The sequence below is a fragment of the Neophocaena asiaeorientalis genome, unplaced genomic scaffold, assembly GCF_003031525.2.
Source record: "Neophocaena asiaeorientalis asiaeorientalis breed wild unplaced genomic scaffold, Neophocaena_asiaeorientalis_V1.1 scaffold519, whole genome shotgun sequence".
NCBI classification, from domain to species: domain Eukaryota; kingdom Metazoa; phylum Chordata; class Mammalia; order Artiodactyla; family Phocoenidae; genus Neophocaena; species Neophocaena asiaeorientalis.
In genome coordinates this window covers 206,247-228,228 of record NW_020173486.1, presented here as the reverse complement: position 1 = coordinate 228,228, position 21,982 = coordinate 206,247, and the positions used below count along the sequence as shown (strand labels likewise).

Below are 21,982 nucleotides of genomic sequence, written 5' to 3'. Positions count from 1 at the left end.
GATGTTTAGCAATAAATGTGACCAATATCATTTATAAACAGATTCTAAGGCTAATGAACCTATTAAAGGAAAAGCATTTGAAAAAAATACCAAAAGGAAAAAAAAAGATAAACTTTCAAGTCACCCATACAGAACAGGAACACAAAGTTGTTGCACAGTGTGTTCTTCCCAGCCTGACCCCGACCCTCCTCTACATAGAACCCTGCCTGCCCTCTCCAAGCACGGAGTGAAGATTTGCACTCATTCTTCAGTTGGGTCAGAAACTGTTGAGGAATGCTGCACAACGAACATGGCAATAGTACTATCTAAGGGGCCAACTGTGGCCCCGACTCTCTTCGTCATCTCTTAAAGCCTCCTCATACCAGTGTGAGAAGGAAATGGGGTCAGTTCCTTTGACCTTGACCAAAAATTCCAGAACTTTCAGCTTGCTGATTTCAGCATAGGCCCTTGGACCCCACAGGAATTCGTACCGTGGAGGATCACTATTAGACACCTTCCGGTACTCCAGATAATTCTCCTGCACCCAGTCTCTGGTGATGAGCTTCCTGGGCTCCCCATAAATGAAGTGCTCCCTCCCAGCATACACGTTTATCATATTCAAGAAATCCCAGATGTTTTCCTCAGGGGCACAGTTGCCCTCTATGAAAATCACACCCAGGATGATTGCCAGGAGGCCATTTTTAGGCATGCTCTGGTCATCACTATGCATCTCATCATGGGTGAGGTCTAATGAGTTGGAAAGGACATAGGAGTGGATTTTGGGGTCCACTTCCTTCACATCAATGCCAGAGATCACCTCTAGGCACTTAGAAGCTTTCTTGAAGATCACAGGGAATTGGTTTTTGTCCTTTTTGATGACAACCTTCAGCATTTCTGCCTTTGTGAAGGGCTCCTTCAGTCGATATTTGAGGACCATGAAATGCAACAAATCAGCCACCTTTTCATCCAGCAGGCCTCTGAACAAGGATTTGGTGTGTGCTGAGGCCTGGAGAGAGTGTGTGCCCTCTTCTCCTTGGATGCTGGAGCTTCCATCTGATGTGCTCCATGGCATGGCGGAGAAGGAGCTCTGAGGACTCTGGGGATGACGCAATGGCACAGTGGCAGGCTGCTCCTCCTCCTCCCGCTCCTCCTCCTCCTCCACCTCCTCCTGCTCCTCTGGGGTGCCCAGTGGCAGAGGAGAGGAAGGGGGGGAAGTTGAGGGGTAGGAGAAAGTGAAAGAGCAAGAGGAAACAGAGGCAGTCTCCCCCTCCTCCTCCTCCTCCTCCTCAGCTGTGGGAGCCTGCACTGTGAGCAGGTCTCGTATGTCACTTAGGGTCTGAAAGTCTGGCTCAAATGTGAGGCGCAGATGCCTTGGAGAGTGAAGCATGATGACTCTTGTTGGAGGCAGCAGGTAGAAGTGTAAGCAGGATGGTGGGAGATGGGATCCCAAGGACCTGGGGGAGAGAGAGAGCGGGTCAGCAGCCTCAGCAAAGAAATGCACCCTTGGCAGCTCTGACAAAGGCTGGCTTACAGATCCCCTCTTTAGGGGGTGCTCTAGGGCCTCACAGGGCTCCTGTCTCCCTGGACAGTTTGTCCCCTAGGAACCTGTAGGAAGATGCGAGAAAGCTCCTCAGGGTGCAGCCAACCAGTACAACCCGAGGCTTCCAGGGCTGACTGTGGGCAGGTGGGTCAGGCACTGTGGGGTCCTTGGCAGACATTCAGGGTGCACACCTCACCTTGTCTCCCAGTACTGTCTGGGCTTCCTCTGCTCTGCTGACCTGAGGACCTGTGCCTCACACCCAGGCCTTCACCTCAGGGCTCCTGAAGCCCCTGACAGGCGAGGAGGGGCCGAGTTCTGTGAGGTCCCCGCTGTTCTGGAGTGATGATCCCCTCCACGCTAAGGTTCTTACCTTTCCTCTAAAGAGTCTTGTGCCCTCTCCTCCTGCACCTCTGCTAGCCTAAGGCAAGAGGTCACATTCCTTAAACAGATGAGAAGGAAGTGAAGGGGCAACACTTTCGACCACACCTGCCCAGAGCCTCCGGGGGGTAACAGAAAGAGCTGAATGAAGTTTGTGGGGTCCCCATCTCTCCTAGCTGAGTGTTACCCTCATTCCTCACATTGATGCCTGGTAGGTTCCAGGACTCCTCCCTCTGCTGTCCTGAGTCTGGCCCCTTCAGAACAAGCCCTCACCTCCCTGAGACCACCAAGAGGGAAGTGAGGGTACACCATATCTGACCACTGTGCCCAGGGCCTCCCAGAGCTGACAACAGGGGAAGGGACGAGCTGGGTGTGCCCTCAGGCCTCACTCAGGGTCCCTACCTTAAACTCTGGCAGAGTCTAGGACTCTTCCCTCTGCCGACCTGATGTGGCTTCCCCTCAGACTGCCACTTCCTCAGAACGAGGACCGCACCTCCCTGAGAACCCATGGACCAAAATGGGGCACCACATCTTACCACCCCTGCTATGTCCTCCCAGTGCCAAAAGCAAGAGCTGGTCCCCATGTGTCCTGTGGTGGGGCTATCCTCAATCCTCCCTCATGTTATCTTTACTCCTGACAGGGCCTAGGCTACCCCCTGCTGACTGGACCTCACCTTTCGGAGACACCTCTCTCACCCTTGGAGAAAGTGAGGGCACACCTATGCAGCCAATCCTGCCTGAGTCTTTCCAGGCCTGAGGACAGGAGATAGCCAGATTCTATGGGGTCTCTTCTTTCTGGGGTTGGAAGTACCTTTGGTCCTCACCAAGGGTCCTTACCTTGACTCTGGTAGAGGTTGGGACTCTTCCTTCTTCTGACGCAATGTGACTCCTTCAGCTGACCTGTCTTCTCACTCACACCAAGGCCTTCACCTCCCTGAGACCCTTAAGGCAAAAGTGAAGAGACATCACATCCAGCCACCCCAGCCTGGGGTCTCCCATGGCTGACAGCAGGGGCTGGGTTCCCTCTGTTCTGGGATAAGGAGTTCCCTCTGTCTTCCCTCAATGTATTCTTTACTCCTAGAGGGCCCGGGACCACCTTATCTGGTGACCTGAAATCATCCTTCTCAGACCAAGGCTTTACCTCCCAGGGACACCTCCAGGCACCCCCTGCAGGGAGTGAGGGTACACCACATCTGGGTATTCCTGCCCGATCCTGCCAGGGTGGACAGTGGGGACAGGGTGGAATTTCTGTGAGACCCCTCCTGTCTGTGTTAGGGGGTAACCTTAGTCCTCCTTCAAGGCCTTTACCTTACCTTGACTCCTCAGATTCTGGGACTTCCCCCTTTGCTGGTGTCATCAGCTCAGACCAAAGCCTTCACCTCTCTGGGACACCCCAGACAAAGTAAAAAGACACCCAATCCAGCCACACCTGCCTGGGGTCTGTTCTAGCGTAGGGAATGCACTTACTCCTCGTTCAAGGTATTCATCTGTACTCCTGGCAAGGCCTGTCCTACCCTCTGCTGACCTGAAGTTTTCCGCTGCAACCCAGCCCTTACCTCGCTGAGACACTCCACCCCTTTGACTCCTGGTAGAGCTTGCAGCAGAAGTGAGAGTTCCTCCCATCTGCTCACCGCTACTCTGATCCTCCCAGCGCTGAGATCCTGTGGCATCCTTCTTTTCAGGGAAAGGGGCCCTTCAGGCCTCCCAATGGTCCTTCTCTTGACTTCTGATAGAGCCTGGGACTCCTCCCCGTTCTGAACTGATGTGGCTCCCCCTCAGACCGACGCTGTGACCTCTCTGAGACCCTCCCCTCAGCAAAAGTCAGGAAACGCCACATCTGGCCAACCTTGCCTGTGGTCTCCTGGGGCTGACAAGAGGGGCAGGGCTGGGTTGGGACCCCTTCTCTCTAAGATGGGTATTTTCAGGGCAGAAAGAAGCCAAATCTACCTGAGAGGGTGGTCCTCTCAATCCTCCCTCACAGTCCTATCTATTACCCTGAGGTCCACCCCTCAGAAAAAGTCTCACCTCCTTGAGACTCCCAGAGTGGAAGTCAATAAATGCCACATTTGGCAACCCTGCTATGTGGCCTCCCAGGGCTGACAGCAGGGGCAGGTGGCTGTGAGACCCCTCTCTACAGGGTGGGAGGTGCAGCAAATCTTCCCTCAGGTCCTCGTCTTGACGCCTGGCAGCTTGTGGTAGTCCTCCCGGGGCTGAACTCAGGCACGTCCACCAGACCAAGGTCTTCACCATCCCGGGAATCCCCCAGAAAATGAGTGAGCCGGGGCCCACAGCCAGTAGCCATCCTTGGCTCTCCCGTGTCGGCAGCAAGGGCAGAGAACTGCTGGGCCCCATCTGTTCTGGTGTACGGGGTGCCCTCAGTCCTTAATCTGAGCCCGGGGAAAGCCTGGGACTCCTCCCTCTGCCGAGCTGTCCCTGCCCCTTCAGGTCTAGGGCCTCACTGCCCTGAGAACGTCCAGATAAAAGTAACGAGAGGGCTTCCCTGGTGGCGCAGTGGTTGAGAGTCCGCCTGCCGATGCAGGGGACGCGGGTTCGTGCCCCGGTCCGGGAAGATCCCACATGCCGCGGAGCGGCTGGGCCCGTGAGCCATGGCCGCTGAGCCTGCGCGTCCGGAGCCTGTGCTCCGCAGTGGGAGAGGCCCGCGTACCGCCAAAAAGAAAAAAAAAAGTAACGAAAGGCCACACCCTGCCACCCCTGCCCAGGACCTCCTGGGGCTGACAGCAGGGGCTGAACGCCATCTCTTCGGTGGCGGGGGAGCTCCCGTCCCCCCTCAAGGTGTCGCCGTCGGCCTCAGGCAATGGCATCTCTCCCGGTAGACCAACCCCACGGCGTCCTGAGGGAACGAGGGGGCATCACTGAGCCCTCCCGGGGGGGCTCGTGGGGCTCCGCGTCCGCGGAAGGTGCCCTCGTCCATCCTCACGGCTTCCCACGAGTCCCCACGGGGCCCGCCCCCCTCCCTTCTTCTGACCCGAAGTCGCTGCCTCAGCCCACGGCCACCACGGCCCCGGGTCGCCAGGCAGAGACGTCAGGAGACGGAGAGCGGCCCGGCGGCCCACAGCCCCGCCCGAGTCGCCTCAGGGCACACAACCAGCCCGGCGGGGCCGGGAGGGGCGGGGCGGGCGCCCACGGGCCCCCCGGTGCGGACTACGAGGGCCCCCCTTAACAGCCGGCAGAAACGGGACCCCAGCTTTTCTGACCCGAGTCCAGCCGCGACGCTCCTGACACGGAGGCCCAGGGAGAACACCTGCGAGGGCCCAGCCTGGGCTGCCCGGGGCGCCACGCAGGGTGGGCCGGGGGCTGCGGAGAGCGGCCCCCGGGCCTTCCTCCCCGTCCTCACCTCCGCGCCGGCCGGCGAGAGCCTCCGTCTCCGCCGACCCAAGCTCGCGCCACCGGCCCCAACCGACGACGCCTTGCTCCCTCAGCCCTCGGCCGGAAATCCAGACACCTCATATCCGGGACCCCTGCCCGGAGCCTCCCGAGGAGGACGGCAGGGGCAGAGCGGGTCAGAGAGGCCCATCTAGGGCACCTGAGAGGGCTGATCTCCTCCCTGTGGATCCTCGCCTTGCCGCCCGGCGGGGCCTGGGCTCGTTCCTCTGCTGCCCAGTCCAGTCTCCACTAACAAGCCTCACCACACGTCCAGGAAGCCTGCCTGCGTGTTCTCAGAGCAGCCAGCAAGCGTGCGGCGGAACCCCCTGCGGTGGGCTTCTCGTCCCTCTGGGTCCTCCCCTTACACCAGACAACGCCTGGGGCTCCTCCCCCCCGCGAGACCCCAGACTAGCCTCGTGTCCCTCAGGCTCCTGACAGCGCCAGAAGCGCCACAGCTGACGGCCTGTGCCGGCGGCTTTCCAGGACCGCCGGCACAGGCAGGGCGAAGCCTCTTTGGTGGAGGCCTCTCCCGCCTTCCTCAGGGACCTAACCCGGAACCTTGGCAGAGCCTAGGAATCCTCTCTCTTCTGGTCTAAGTCTGCACGCCCCAGAGACAACCTCCTGTCCTGCAGACTCCTGAGGTGCTAGTCCCGACACACCGCGTCCAGGGATCCTGCCTGGGGTGTCTCAGGGATGGCAGCAGGGGCAGGGCGGGGGCCGGGGTTCCCGCTCTTTCGGCGGGGCACTGACGGGATTCTCACTCTTTCTGCAGGGCGCTGACAGGATCCCTGCTCTGGGGTGGAAAAGCCACCCAGTCCTGGCTCAGAGTCCTCACCTTGACTCCAGCACTGCCTGGGCTGCTTCCCTCGTGGGCTCCAGAACAAGCCGATGCTCCCCGAGAACATCAAGGCAGAAGTGAGCAAACGTTGTGTCAGCTGCGACGTGCCACGGCTGCGGAGGGCTGACAGCAGAGGCAGGCAAGCTACCCTCCCAATCTGAGATTGTAGGCATACCCGCAGACTTGTCCGAGCTAGTATCTATATTTACTCCCGACAGGGCTTGTATGGGCCCTCCCTCTCGCTGACCTGATGATGCGTCCCTCGGTCCAAGGTCCCCATTTCCCTGGACCGCCCCCTCCAAAGAGGACGTGGGGGAGGGGTGCTCTGCCCGACTGGGCGGCCCGGACGGCCCGTGCTGGTTGCGTGGGCGGCTTCCTGTGGGTCCCGCCCGCACTGTCTGGGAAGGGGCTCGCCCCAGTCTTGCCTCAAGATCCTCCTCTGGATGCCTGGCAGGGCCTGGGCCCCCTCCCCTCTCCTCACATGAAACAGGGCCCCTCAGAGCAAGGTCCTCACCTCTCTCTGATGCCCGAATGGGAAGTCAGCGGACCCCACATCTTTAGGGCCTCCCAGGGCTGAAAGCAAGCAAAGGGCTGTATTCTGTGGTACGTCGTCTGTCTGCGGCAGGCTTCTTTTTTTTTAAATGAATTTATTTATTTATTGGCTGCACTGGGTCTTCGTTGCTGTACGTGTGCTTTCTCTAGTTGTGGCGAGCGGGGGCTTCTCTTGTTGGCGGAGCACAGGCTCTAGGCGCGCGGACTTCGGTAGTTGTGGCTCGTGGGCTCTAGAGCGCAGGCTCAGTAGTTGTAGCACACGGGCTTAGTTGCTCTGCGGCATGTGGGACCTTCCTGGACCAGGGCTCGAACCCGTGTCCCCTGCATTGGCAGGAGGATTCTTAACCACTGGGCCACCAGGGAAGCGCCATGCGGTAGGCTTCTATGTGATCCTCCCTCAGGGTCCTCACCTTGATGTCTGGTGGTGATCTGATGATGACAGTGTCTGCGTGTCCCTCCCTTCTGACCACATCCAGTGACCATGCCCTGGGGCTTCCCAGGGCTAACCACAGAAAGAGGGCAGGGCTGGGGCCAATTGCTTCAGGCCCTCAAATCCTCCTTCAAGTCCTCACCTTGGCAACTGGCAAGATCTGGACTCCTCCCTCTACTGACCTATGCCTGCCACCTTCAGACCAAGGCCTCCACCTTCCTGAGACCCCCAAGCTGGAAATGAACAGGGCTGCTCAGCCTGAGACCCCTGCCTGCAGTCTCCCAGGACTGACATCAGCAGTAAAGCAGGGTTCTGTGGGGTACCCTCTGTTCTGGAATGGGTGGACCCTCCAGTCCTCTTTGAGAGTCCTCATCTTGTATCCTGGGTTGTCAATTAAATACAATGTGGGAAATTACCCCTCTCTGCCATCTCTGACCATTTGCTCAAGTGAAACTCCTACAAAGAATGTTTTCAGGTTCCAGGCTAGTTGCTGTGTGGAAGAGTAGCAGCACCCATGACAGAGAAGAAGCCCAACTTCCCAGTGGGTCTCTTCACCAGCCAGACTTAGATTTTAGAAACTTTTTGTTCTAAAACAAATTATTTTCTACATGGAAGAGGCTGAAGTGTTGTGATTATGGGATGTCCTGCCTCTTCTGAGCTTATCTAACATTGCGTTGTCCAGTGAGGTGATTTTCTTTTTTATAACCCTCATCCATAGTAAGAAATATATTGTACATTGTGTATCTCTGCCAGGTATATATGTAGAATGTGTGTGTTTGTGTGTGTGTGTATTTCATGAATACCTACCTTACTATGGGTGATTCATTGTGATACTCACTATCCCATTTTTAGTCCACTTTTTTTATTCTGCTAAAATAATATATATTTTTTAAAAGACCAGCCCTTTACCCGCTAGAGTGGTTTCAAGTGATTATTAGCAGACTCGAGCCATACTGGCTAAATCAACCCATCTTTCCTGCTCTCCTGACATTACTCCAGGGATACTGGCATCTGGGGTCTTAGGTTCAGTCTCAGATTACTACAATGAAGCAGGAGCAGAAGTTTTTAAACTTCGTTCCTCCCTATCCTGTCATCTTCCTTCTGTTACAATCTACAAACTCTCCCCAATCTGTCTTAGCCCCAGAACTCCCTCATCCCAAACACAAGTTCAGCATAGTCCTCAGTCTTCCCCAGGGGTTTCTCATGTTTTGTCACTTAGATTTTAGTATGTATATTTATGAGGGTGTTTTTATTCTACCTTCTGGGTTTTCCAGGCTTGATTTTGGGAGAAGACAGCTGCCCAAGTTTGATTGTCACCTTAGCAGTTACAAGTAAGGCACTGAAATCTGTAAATGAGAATTGACATCTTTACAATGATGTGTATCCCATCAATAAGTATGATATACTGCCCTGTTTATCTGTGACTTATTTTACCTGGATCTATCAGTAAACTTTTATAGTTGCCTCTATAAAGATCTCATACATTTTTGTGATGATTCTTTTAAGGTAATTTTTGGATTTTTTTGCTGTCGTGAATGGGATATTTTCTATTACATGTTCTAATTAGTTATTGCTTTTATGTGACAAGGCTCTGGCTTTTGCTATAGTGAATTTTTACTGTCTTTCTGAGGTTTCTTATTCATTTGAATATTACACACGCTTATTCCTTAGAATTTTCTACACAAGTGATATTATCACCAAATGGTATATCTTTCTTTTCAATATTCATACCTCTTATTTATTTTGATATCCACAGCTCTGACTTTGTGTTCCAGTATCTTTTTGGAATGGTAAAGATGATAGCATGTATCTATATCTTTTCCCTGACTTTAATGGAAATGCTTCTAATATTTCACATTAAAGTATGTTTGCTATAGATTTGGGGGAATGGAAGTTCCCTTGTAATCTTAGTTTGCTAAAAGAATTCCTATGAACTTGTAATGAATTTTTTAAGATTTCATTTTTGGTACCCATTGATGTAATTGAACGGTTTTCTCTTGATGTGAGCTGAATTGTGTACCCCAAAATTCATACATTGAAATCCTAAACCCCAGCAACTCAGAATGTGACTGAATTTGGAGACAGGGCCTTTAAAGAGGTAATTAAGGTAAAATGAGGTCAAAAGGATGGGGCCTAATCCAATATGACTGGCATCCTTAGAAGAAGAGGAGACTGGGAAACAGGAACACACAAAGGAAAGATCATATGAAGACCGAAGAAGACTGCCATTTGCAAGCCAAAGAAAGTGACCTCAGGAGAAACCAACCCTGCCAACATATGGATCGTGGACTTCTAGCCTCCAGAATTATAAGGAAATAAATTTCTGTTGTTTAAGCCACCTAGTCTGTGGTATTTTGTCATGGCAGCCCTAGCAAGCTAACACACTCTTTTAATTTGTTAATATAGGGAATTACAATTGAAAGTATTTCCTAATATTAAATCGTGTTTTCATTCCTCAGACACAGTCTCTTTGTTCATTTAATTCACTGCTGTGTTGAATATGCTATTAATCTATTTAAGATATTTACTGCCATGTGAGGAGCTTGACTCAAATGTTATTTTCATGGGGAGTCCTCATCTGGTTTTTGTACTAAGGAATAACTGCCCATCATTTTATATGGTTTAGAAGAGATTACATGACATGGTGATTTGGTTCTTCCTGACCATTTGATAGAACTGGCCTTCAAACTGCTTGTCCTGCAGCATTTAAGGATGGCTTAAGCTTTGAAAACAGTTTCAGTTTGTATGGTTCAATTGGAATTCTCTATTTCTTTATGAATCAATTTAACCCTTTTTTCTAAAAAGTGGTCTATTTCACTTAGGATTTCATATTTAATGACATGATATTTATAATAAAAACTTTTTATTACAGAAATTCTAAAACATACACAACAGTAGAGAGAATAGTGTAATGAACCCAATATACCTGATACTCAGCATCAACAATCATCAATGCATGGCCAACATGGTTCTAATTATACTTCCATCCACCACCATCCCCACCAATCTTTGCTGCTTGAATAATGCAACAAATCCAAGACGTTACACCGTTTCTCCTCTAAATATTTCGGTATGCATTTTAAAAGATAAGGACTCTCTTATAAACTATAAACTCAATGCAATCATCAACCCTAAAAGTTTAAATGTCATTAATATCAAATATCCAGTTACATTTCACAATTACCTAATGGCCATATATATATATATATTTTTTTAAATTGGTTTCCTTCAGTTGGTGCCCAATTATGATCTATACATTGGGATTTTTTTATTATGTCCCCTAAGTTATTTTTAATCTACAGTTCCCCCCATCACCTTTTCTCATTGAAATTGATTTTTATTATTTCATAAACACATACACAGATCTTGTGTTCTATATTGTTTCCCATAGTCTGGATTTTGCAGATTGCAACACTTCGGTGTCCTTTAACATGTTCTTCAGCCCCCTGTACTTCTTCACATTGCTAGTTAGAGGTAGAAACTTGATCAGATTTTTTTGTGTATTTTTTTTTATGTTTTGCAAGACTACTCCATAGGTGATGCTGTGTACTTCCAATAGGAGAGTACATAATGTCTGGTTATCTCTCTTTGTGCTGATGCTGGCAGTCATTGATGACCGTTATCCATTAATCCCTTAGGGCTTGAAGAATGATCATTTCTTATTCTCTCATTCCTTCTTAGTTTATTAGAGCTGAAATACCCCTATAATATGTGGAAATTGTTCTTGGTACATCATTTGGTTATCCTGAAGGAAAGGTGTAATATATTTGCTGTGCTCTCTTATAATATTTAAACCTCTTCTGCATCTATATTTTGTACAATTTTATTTAAGTTATATTGTTTATTTCTGCTTTTATCTTCAGTAATCATATTGTTTAAATTTGTCTATTTTATAAGATTTTCAAAGAACTGGCTTTTGTTATTTGGCTCTACTGTTTTCCATTTCATTATTTCTGCATTTACCTTCATTATTTCCTACCTTCTACTTGTTTAGGTTTAACATGGTATTTATTCCCTAGCTTCTTGAATGGCTTGGATGTTTTAAACATTTCTTATATTCTAATACATCTATTTAAGGCTATATATTTCCCTCTGAGTAGCTCTTGGGCTGCATCACATAGGTAAAGATAAATATGTCATCTGATTACTTATATTATTAGAATTTTTCAAATACATACAAAAGCTAGGAGTGTAAAAAATATTTTTGATTAGGATATGAAGAATATGAGTGATATATAGTGTTATTTGGAGGAGGTTTCAGGATCCAGAGGTATTTGAGGGGTTTGGTTTTTTTTTTTAATTAATTCTAGAAGAAACTTGAACATATTTAACTGCTGTTGACAGAATTGGGTTTATCCCAGGAATGTGATGAAGTTTAATACTAGAAAATCTGTCACTATAATTGGCCACACATGTAACAGTCAGGGATTTTCCAGCAAAATAGAAACCATGATAAATACTTAAAGCAGAGAATTGGTTACGAAAATGATGGAGAAGCTAAACAGGGGACAGTTGGGGAACCCTATAGTTGGCAACATAAAGAAGTCGTTCCCACCTCGAGGCTGGAAGGACAAAGAGAGAAGATAGTGTTACTGGAGCCTACGTGTTGGATTCAATAGGATCTGGAGCCATGGTGGATCAATCTGATGGGGCTGGAACCGTGGAAAATATGTAGCCATTGAAGGGGAAACTACCTGATGCAGAGGAAGAAGGAGAAAAACAGGCTGTTCTATCCTCCTGGGTTTAATATCCTGTTAGTCTGCCTGTTGGCAGAACCCAGATGGCAGCAAAATGTTGGCCGGCCTGAGAATTGCAGACTGTAGGATTCAGCCTGTGTATATTATAGGGCAGAGCAGAGGACAAGTGAGGGATGAATCTGAGGGCAGCTATACCCAGGACAAGCATACCATGTTGACAGATTAAATGAGAAAAATCATATCTAAATTGATATAGAACAGTGTTCAATAACGTATCTTGTCCTCTTCCCACACCTTCCCAAGTCCAGGCTAGGTCAGGTTTTCTTCTCTGTACTCCCATACCCCTTCTATGCTCCTCCTCTCATCATCAAATTAAGTTTCAAGATGTAATTGACAGTTTACTTGTCTATCTCTATAGACCATGCCATGTCTCCCACTGTATCCATAGTGTCTGTACATTGCTTGGATCAGAGTGTGCACTGTAAATATTTGTCGTTGAATCATTTGATTTGCATTTGAACTGTTAAATAAAATACATCATTATTTTAACTTTATAATCTTTCCTAAGTTGAGTATCACACAAAAGACATGATTACACAAATGTAAACACAGAAACTGATTATGGTAACTGCTTCCATCTAGTCAGATTACACTCTTGCTTGAAGTGATTAGCATCAACCATTATCTAACCTAGGAATTGCATCAATCTCAATGTTTACCTGTCAATGTTTTAGAGACATGAACTTAGAAACCTATGAAAGCTGGGAAATGAAGGAATCATGGACTTTATATGTTGATAGCATCAAGAAAAAGGTCTTGAAAAGTTAGTTTTCTTTTCTCCCACAAATTACTTTAGTAATGGAATTTTCTCAAAAACAGTGGGTAGAAAATAGAATTCTTAATCTCGGATATTGACAGAATATATTTCATTCAGGATTTAATAGAGAAATAGACAAGGCCACGTAGCCTGGGTGCCCTAAATGACCTTTGTATTACATGGCTATCTAGCTGGAAAGAAATTCCCTCTATAGTACACCATTACCAACATTTAGATCATAAAATCATAGATTCACAGCACAGGAAAGGGACCTTGAAGGACATTTAGTCTAGTCACCCATTGCAGTCTTAGATGCACTAGTTTTTAGAAAGTTCTTTTTTAAAAATATTTATTTATTTATTTTGGGCTGCGTTGGGTCTTCGTTGCTGTGCGCGGGCTTTCTCTAGTTGCAGTGAGCGGGGGCTGCTCTTTGTTGTGGTGCGCGGGCTTCTCATTGCGGTGGCTTCTCTTGTTGTGGAGCATGGGCTCTAGGCATACCGGCTTCAGTAGTTGTGGCTCACGGGCTCTAGAGTGCAGGCTCAGTAGTTGTGGTGCACGGGCGTTGTTGCTCCGCGGCATGTGGGATCTTCCCAGACCAGGGCTCGATCCCATGTCCCCTGCATTGGCAGGCGGATTCTTAACCACTGCTCCACCAGGGAAGCCCCCTAGAAAGTTCTTTATATAAAATCCATAACTGGTCCCTGTGTAACCATTTATTCAATAGTTCTGGTTCTGCTTTGTGGAATCACAGTGAGTGTTTCTAAACAATCACATGACAATCCTTCAGATATTTGAAAATAGCCAACATGTTCTACTCAAGTCTTACTTGTCCAAAATAACATATTTGTTTCTTTCAGGAGATTCCCATATATCAGAGTGTCTAGACCTTTGCTGTCTACTACATTAGCCACTAGACACTTGTAGTTATTTGAAGTTAAATTAATTAAAGTTAAATATTCACATAGTCAGTCATACTAGCCACACTTCAAATATTCAATAGCCACATGTGGCTAGTGGCTACTGAACTGGGAAGCACTGATAGAGAACATTTCCATCATCGTCATCGCAAAAGTACTATTATTGTTCAGTGCTGGTCTAGACCTTTCATTTTTTTTTGATTAAAAATTATTTATAATTGGTGAATTATAAGTTAGGCTGGGTTGGTTTTGTTTTTCTGTTTTTGCTTTCTTTTGTACCTTTCATTATCTGGTATCTTCCTTCTAGAAGTACTATACTTTTGGGACTTTCCCCATAGAACACTGTATTACTCACATTCAACCAGAGAAGCAGAAACACTAAGATCCAAGTCTTCATATGAAATTGTGGGGGGGGGTTTCTGTGAAATGTAATGATCTATAAATTTGACTTTTATTTCTAAGCCTGTGGATATTTGCTTTGCAATGTTTTAGCAGGTTTCAAAAGCAGAAATTCTAAACTCCTTGAAGAATTCTAATAACTCCCTGAAATGGTTAGTACAATGTCCATGTACATGCTTTTATTTTTATAATAATTTACTAACAAATTTACTGCTTGAGCACAGACAGCTCTTGTCCTGGTATTCAGGCCAGAGTTGATGTTTGTACATACACTACAGGGACAGACTCTGGGGACAGATGGGAAAGACAACCTCCCACCTTGAGTCCCAGCACTTACCCCCATGTGCAATACTACCACTCCCCATGACCAACAGCTGATACCATCACTATTACCACTTTGGCTGCCACCATCACTGCCCCCAGTCTGGGCCAAGATTCCAGCCCCACCTTCCTGTTAGGGACCTGTGGCACCCAGCACTTGCAATAAAATGAAATACAATTAAATATTCACTTCCTCCATGAACATGGGGAGGCTTGTCAGGAAACTATTTAAACGGTAGATGTAAGAGGTCATAAGAATATTAACTAGGGCATTTGTGGTAGGAATGGAAAAGAGTGAACAGATTAAGAGCGTTTTCTTTGAGACTCTTCTCATAAGCAACAGAAACTCAACTCTAACCTTATACAAAAAAGGAACGTTAATGGTTCACATAACCAAACCAAAGGGTGTGTCTGTTCTCGGAACAGTTGGAACTGAGACCTCAAATACCACCTGGCTGCCTGCTCTGCTGTTTTCATTCTCTCTCATGTGCCTACCCTTGTAACCAAGGACAGTTGGTTGCTCTACTAGAACAACTTGGTTTGACTGAGAGGAAGAAGAAATTTCCTTCCAAGAAGATAGAGATGTTCCCTAGAGGGAAAGAGACACTAAGACAATAAACCAGACAATGTAAACTTCAGAGGCCTAGTCTCTAAACAAATGTCAGACTTTTCCTAACATTTTATAAATATAGATGGGGGCTACAGAGGGCAGTACCTTCTTCCTCCTAAGTGGAAGAAGGCAAATTTATATCTTGGCTTTTCCTGTCCTCAGGTCATTCTTCTGATACGAGGAAGCAATATGTCAAGAATGATTCCCGAAGTCAGAATAACAGAGGTTTGTAATTATCTGTCTCTTTGGGTTATCCAACCTTTGTTCACCTCCATTAAATCCAATAATAAAGAGCTGATTACAGATGCCAAAAAATTATCCAAATACAACAAAAAACGGTAGAAACTCCACACTCAGAAAACCAACATATCCGTACTATCAATAATTCTTTATACTTTTTAAATATATTTATACATAAGGAAGGTGAAGGCTGGAACAAGAAACTTTGATCTTCCTGACTTGTTTTTTGTTTTTTTTTTGTGGTACGCGGGCCTCTCGCTGTTGTGGCCTCTCCCGTTGCGGAGCACAGGCTCCGGACGCGCAGGCTCAGCGGCCATGGCTCACGGGCCTAGCCGCTCTGCGGCACGTGGGATCCTCCCGGACTGGGGCACGAACCCGTGTCCCCTGAATCAGCAGGCAGACTCTCAATCACTGCGCCACCACGGAAGTCCCTGACGTTTTGTTTTTTTTTTTAAGACGACATAATTTTATTTTTCCTCTTCTACCCACAGGATGATCCACGTAAGTGAGAATCTGAAGACTGTCCTAATGTGAGCATCTTATCAAAGATTGGATGCTAGATAGAACAGAATTAAGTGCTATAATTTTTCTACTCATTTGAAGAGTAAGCCAAATGGAGGTATATTAGGGTGCAGGGTGTGATAGGTTTGGAGGGTTAACAGAAAAAGGTGATTTCTCCAGTCTTGCCTTTTCCCCAGTGCACTCCACTCTTAAAGGCAGAGCATTCTTTCTAAAAGGCAGCTCTTACCAGCTCTAACCTTGACTCAAAAATCAACCTTCTTAGTCTGGTGAGATAAACCTCAGGAAGCCATAATGCCAAACAAAATGAGCTTCTCACCAGACCCTGAGTGCACATTGTCCTTCAAGGATCAGCTCAGATGCCACTACCTCCCTCTCTGTTCTCCAAACCATATTCCCTCTTTACCCACATGTACTGGCAGTACTCTGCCCTTCTATTGCCAACTACAATTTGCCCAGGATTGGCATGATTTAAGTATATGTGAGTCTTGCCTTCTAGACTGTACATTCCAGAATCAAGTGCACATACTGACACATGAAAAGTACTCAAGAGTAGAAATAAACTGAGATGGGGACACCAAAGATTGCCTTCAGCATCAGAATACCCATGCCCCTCTTCACCATAGGAATCATAATGCTAGAAGTCTGGATGGCACAATGGTAGCCAAAGGTGACTGACTACTGCAGGCCAACTGAGGACAAGATGACTTGAGGATGACCATATCCTGGCTTCTGTCACTAACTGGTATTTTATTAGAAACAAGTAATTCTTAAAAGTTGCGTCCGGGCTTCCCTGGTGGCGCAGTTAAAAAAAAAAAAAAAAAAAAAAAAAAAAAAAAAAAAAAGTTGCATCCATTGGTTGTTCCAGCTTTTGAACACTTCATTCCTAAATTTCTCTCTATACTAAAATGTGGCATCTTCTTTTCCACTTGGAGCATCTTGTGAAAAAATATGCTCTTTTCTCTCTCAAGTTCACTTTCTGTAGTATACTTACATAATTATACTCAATACATTTCAGTTGAGTGTACTTCTCTCTCCTCTTATTTATTTCTGATATTTTGTGGAAAATTACTTAACTGATGAAACACTCTGTTTCCAAGTATATCTTTAGGCAAAAGAAGAAGGAATGGATTTACAGAAAGTGCATAAACCCAACATTATGAATATCTCCCAGCAAACTGATATTTACAACAAGCAGGCAATTTTTGCCATACTTACAAGAAGACATAAAATTTTCTGGAATCCATAATACATCATATGGACAACAGAAAGGAACTTCAGGCAGTTATTTCCTCATGGCAAAAGGGCAAAACAAGAAACCAAAAACCGGCTGGGATATCAAAGTAGTTACACCAGGATAGGATATTAATGTCAAATATAGCTTAAATGTTACAATTGTCAAAATAATAGAAGGATTCTTGCAGTAAATACTGAAGAATTACCCTGTAGTCTAGGCTACTTTTACTCTTCCACATTATTTTCGCTATTTTAAAGATAACCCTTTAAATTGTAAATGTTTATTATAGAAAATATGAAAAATGAAAAAAACATGTAAAGAAAATAAATTCACCTGTTAATATACCACCCAGGGATAAGGGACTTGAAAATACTGATAAACAGTTGCACCTCAAAATGGGTTGAACTGCATGGGTCACTTATATGTGGATTTTTTTCATTAAATACGTATAGTACTACCCATCCACAGTTGGTTGAATCTGCAGATGTGGACATGTAGATACAGAGGTGGACTATAAAGTTATAAGCAGATTTTCAGCTGAGTGGGGGGTCAGTCCCTTTAACTCCCATGTTATTCAAGCGTCAACTGTACTTCTTCTCAGTCTTTTTTAATGCAAATACAGAAGACCTCTTATTTATTGTAAGCAGTCTAAAAAGTCAGTTAAAACAGGAATCAAAAATTATACTAAATATTTTTAATAGACTTTATTTTTTAGAGCATACAGTATGTAGTCTTTTCAGATTGGCTTCTCTCACTTAATAATGTGCACTTCCAGCAAGATTCCACCATCTCTTTTCATGGCTTGATAGGTCAGTCCTTTTTAGCTCTGAATAATATTCCACTGTCTGGAAGTACCACCGTTTATTTATCCATTCACTTACTGAAGGACATCTTGGTTGATTGCAGGTTTTGGCAATTATGAATAGAGCTGCTATAAACATCCATGTGCAGGTTTTTGCATGGACATCAGTTTTCAACTTTTTCGGAAAATACTAAGGAGTATGATTCCTGGATCGTATGTTTAGTTTGGTAGGAAACTGCCAAACAATCTTCCCAAGTAGCCGTACTATGTTGCTTTCCCACTGGCAATGAATGAGAGTTCCTATTACTCCACATCCCATCAGCATTTGGCATTGTCAGTGTTCTGGATTTTGGCTATTCTAATACTTGTGTAGTGGTATCTCATTGTGGTTTTAATTTGCGATTCCCTAATGATATATGTTGTTGAGCATCTTTTCATGTGCTTATTCACCATCTATATATCTTCTTTCATGAGGTGTCTCTTCAGGTCTCTCGCCCATTTTTTAAATTGGGGTGTTGTTTTCTTACTGTTGTGTTTTAAGAGTTCTTTGTATATTTTGAGTTATATATTGGGTTACAGTCCTTTATCAGATATGTCTTTTGCAGTATTTTCTGCCAGTCTGTGGTTTGTCTTATTCTCTTGACAGCATCTTTTGCAGGGCAGAAGTTTATAATTTTAATGAAGTTCAAGTTACCAATTATTTCTTTCATGGATCATGCCTTTGGTGTAGTATCTAAAATGTCATTGTCATATCCAAGGTCTTCTAGGTTTTCTGTGTTGACAAACTGATTCTAAAGTCAATGTCCACAAAATAATTCCCTGGGATTTTAACCGGGACTACTTTGAATCTATAAAACAAGTTGGAAAGAACTGACATCTTGACAATATTGATTCTTCCTATCCATGCATATGGAATATCTCCATTTACTTAAATCTTTGATTTCTTTCACTAGAGTTTTGTAGTTGTTTTCCATATTTTTAACATAAAACATGAAAGTGTACATTCCTTAACCAGTCCTGTAATGTGAAGCCAAGGTCTTCTCTTGAGATGTATCCAGAGTTCTGTTCATCTTTCTTATGAAATGCATACTCATAGTGAATACAGTATAATTTCTAGTTACATTTTGTTTGAATTGGAGCAATAACTTAAAAAAACACCTGCCAAACAGTCTGAGGGAAGCCTTCTAATTTTTATAATATTTTTACAAATCTTTTAATTTTCTTGCTCATACCTAATTAATACAGATTTATTTTAGAGGCTCACCTTTACTGTGTCTTTCCAAGGCTTTTATCTGGGCATTCCTACAAGAAAAAAATCTTTCTTTTACAGTTATATCTCATTGGTTTTCTTGACATTTAATTAAATAGTTACGATACCAAGCTTAATTAGCATACAAAAAGATTGTGAGCATACAAATGATTCTTGATAAGCATACACCTCAACCAGTAGGAAAAGGGCCACATAGGCACATAGGGAGATGCCTACCAGCTGTGAACTTTACATGTGCTGCAAGTATTACATGTATCATAGAGGAACCAGAAACCACTCAGCGGTCAGCTAACAGAACTCCTACTGTTTGGGAGTTTTTCTGTTTGTTTTTGTTTTATGAAACAGAAAAATCACAAAGGAAAAAGGAACAAAAACCAACTTAATCTCCATACATTAGAAACTGTCAATAGAATAGGTTTAAAAAATAGAATTTTAAAGGTTTTTTGGGGGGAGGGCATTGTGATGTTTACAGTGTGTTTGACATAAATTTTGCAGTTTGTTCTTTAATTATGAAATATTTTATATAGACTTTTTGATGATGGCCATTTGGACCGCAGTGAAGTGATAACCTCATTGTAGTTTTGATTTGCATTTCTCTAATAATTAGCTATGTTGAGTGTCTTTTCATGTGCCTGTTGGCCATCTGTATGTCTTCTTTGGATAAATGACTATTTAGATCTTCTGCCCATTTTTGATTGGGTATAAGAGAACTACAATGGACGTGCAGAAACTTGCAACTAGTAGCAACTAAACTGTTACCACCATTAGGCCCAAAGGGATAAGAAAAGGAGAGATGCCTGGAATCCAAAGAATAATCATGTAGAATTGGCCTCTTTGAAAGTAGCAGAGACCTCTGGTCAAGGGACATAGTCAGTTTGAGGTGACCTCATGGAGAGGGAGCCAGAAGAATACTCTCTAGTCTCTTTCTGATCTCCTACTGGCTTTCCCATTGTCCAAACCCATCCTGAAGCCACAGAACATGGAGAACCCACCAATGAGGTTGATACAGGTCAGCCTCCCCTGGCAGAGAGCAGAGTGGAGAAAAGAGTTAACTGAAGAGGTAGATACCAGTTATTCAGCTTTCTCATCCCATCCTACTCTCCTCCTTCCCTCCCTCCACAGAGGTATCACTAATCTGAATTTGGAGTTCAATAGTTCCATTCAAATCTGTGTACTTTTACTATACTTGTATATATCCATATGCACTACAGAGTATTGTTTATAGTCTGGTAGTTATTCACCAAATACTTGGGGTGATCTTACCCTCAAAGCACATGGTAAGATTATCCTTCCCAGTCCCCTTAAAGTTCAGTGTAGCTATGTGACTTGTTTTGGACAAAGAAATATGAGTGAAAGTGAAATGTGCCACTTCCAGGAGAAGCTTTAAGAACTACCATGCAAGTCACTTTATCTGCTTCCCATTGGTAAAGTGATCAGTGAAGCATGTGATAAAATGAAGCTTATATCAGCCTGCGGCTCTGAATTACTCATGGACAGAGGCCCCAAGTAATCTATGCCAGCCATATCATGGCTGTAAGTCACTAAGATTTGGGAGTGTTTCTTAAAGCAGCATAACTTAGCTTATCCAAACAGATACATTTTGCATAGTTTTTAACTTTGTATAAATGGTATCCTACCATATTTATCATTCAGCATTTTTTAACATCTTTATTGGAGTATAATTGCTTTACAATGGTGTGTTAGTTTCTGCTGTATAACAAAGTGAATCAGCTATACGCATACATATATCCCCATATCCCCTCCCTCTTGCGTCTCCCTCCCACCCTCCCTACCCCACCCCTCTAGGTGGCCACAAAGCACCGAGCTGATTTCCCTGTGCTATGCAGCTGCTTCCTACTAGCTATCTATTTTACATTTGGTAGTGTATATACATCAATGCTACTCTCTCACTTCGTCCCAGCTTACCCTTCCCCCTCCCCGTGTCCTCAAGTCCATTCTCTACGTCTGCGTCTTTATTCCTGTCCTGCCCCTAGGTTCATCAGCAACTTTTTGCTTGACAGTTTTGAGATGCACCCATGCTGATGGATGGAGCATATACAAATATATATAATTTATTTCTGTTATCCCATTGATAGAACACTTAAGATACTTACAATTTTTGCTATCACTAATAAAGAACATCCTGGTACATGCCATCTGTGCAGATGTGCAAGAATTTCTCTAGGGGATACACTCGGGGGAGGAACAATGTGCTTTTAAGCTTTTCTAAAAAAGTAACAGTTTTGGAGGAGACTTTGATCATTATGAACCGTAGTTTCCATCAAAACAGTTTTCAGAAATGTTTGTCCCTCAGGAGTGTGAAAACTGCCTTTCTCAAAACACTAAAATATAATATTCAGGAAAATTCTGTTTTAAAATTGGCCTGACCTTGAGAAGACCAAAGTCATCCTTAAAAATTAAAGAGACCCATCCTAGAGAACAAATGGTTACAGAAAATAACACCAATTACACTTTTAAAAATCTCTCAGGATAAAAGGCAAATTGAGATAAAGGAAAAAAATAGTATAATTTGGAGTCGGTTCTTGAAGAATTTCCTTTTTATAGATGTAATGAGAAATAAAAGAACATAATCAGTCACTAACTGATTAAAAGTATTATCAGCAAAGACAACTGGTGAATAAACAATGAGCTGCCAGTCATAGGTCAGAGACTGATAATACAGAATTATCCATATTATCTTTTCCATTCTCAGTCTAGGTTACTAATATCAAACAATCACTGTAAAAAAGAACAATCTGAACAACGGGATTGGTCCCCCCACCCCCACCCCACTCCTGACCAAAGGTGCTGAGAAACAGAAAAACTAGTGACAGCCTAGTTTGTTTTTTAAAATCTGGAGTCTGTAACAATATACATGAAACTATTAAGAGCTGTTCTCTAAGCAGTTGGATTGTGGATGCTTTTAATTTGTTTTTTATGTATACATATATCTAATTTTCTACAAAACTAAATATTAAAAAAACATTAAGGATGTCCCTGGTGGTCCAGTGGTGAAGAATTTGCCTTCCAGGGGACGCAGGTTCAATCCCTG

General features: G+C 44.7%; 1 protein-coding gene across 1 annotated transcript; it reads right to left on the bottom strand.

The window, feature by feature from the left end:
• Positions 1–301: 301 nt before the first annotated feature.
• LOC112401216 (melanoma-associated antigen 10-like) lies at positions 302–1,051 on the bottom strand. Its single transcript, XM_024747308.1, has one exon. It carries the CDS (start codon positions 1,049–1,051, stop codon positions 302–304), a length of 750 nt encoding a protein of 249 aa, XP_024603076.1.
• Between the last annotated feature and the right edge of the window lie 20,931 nt (positions 1,052–21,982).

What these genes read in the sequence shown, in the direction of transcription:
- LOC112401216 (XM_024747308.1), bottom strand. Translation starts at nt 1,051, where the DNA reads ATGCCATGGAGCACATCAGATGGAAGCTCCAGCATCCAAGGAGAAGAG.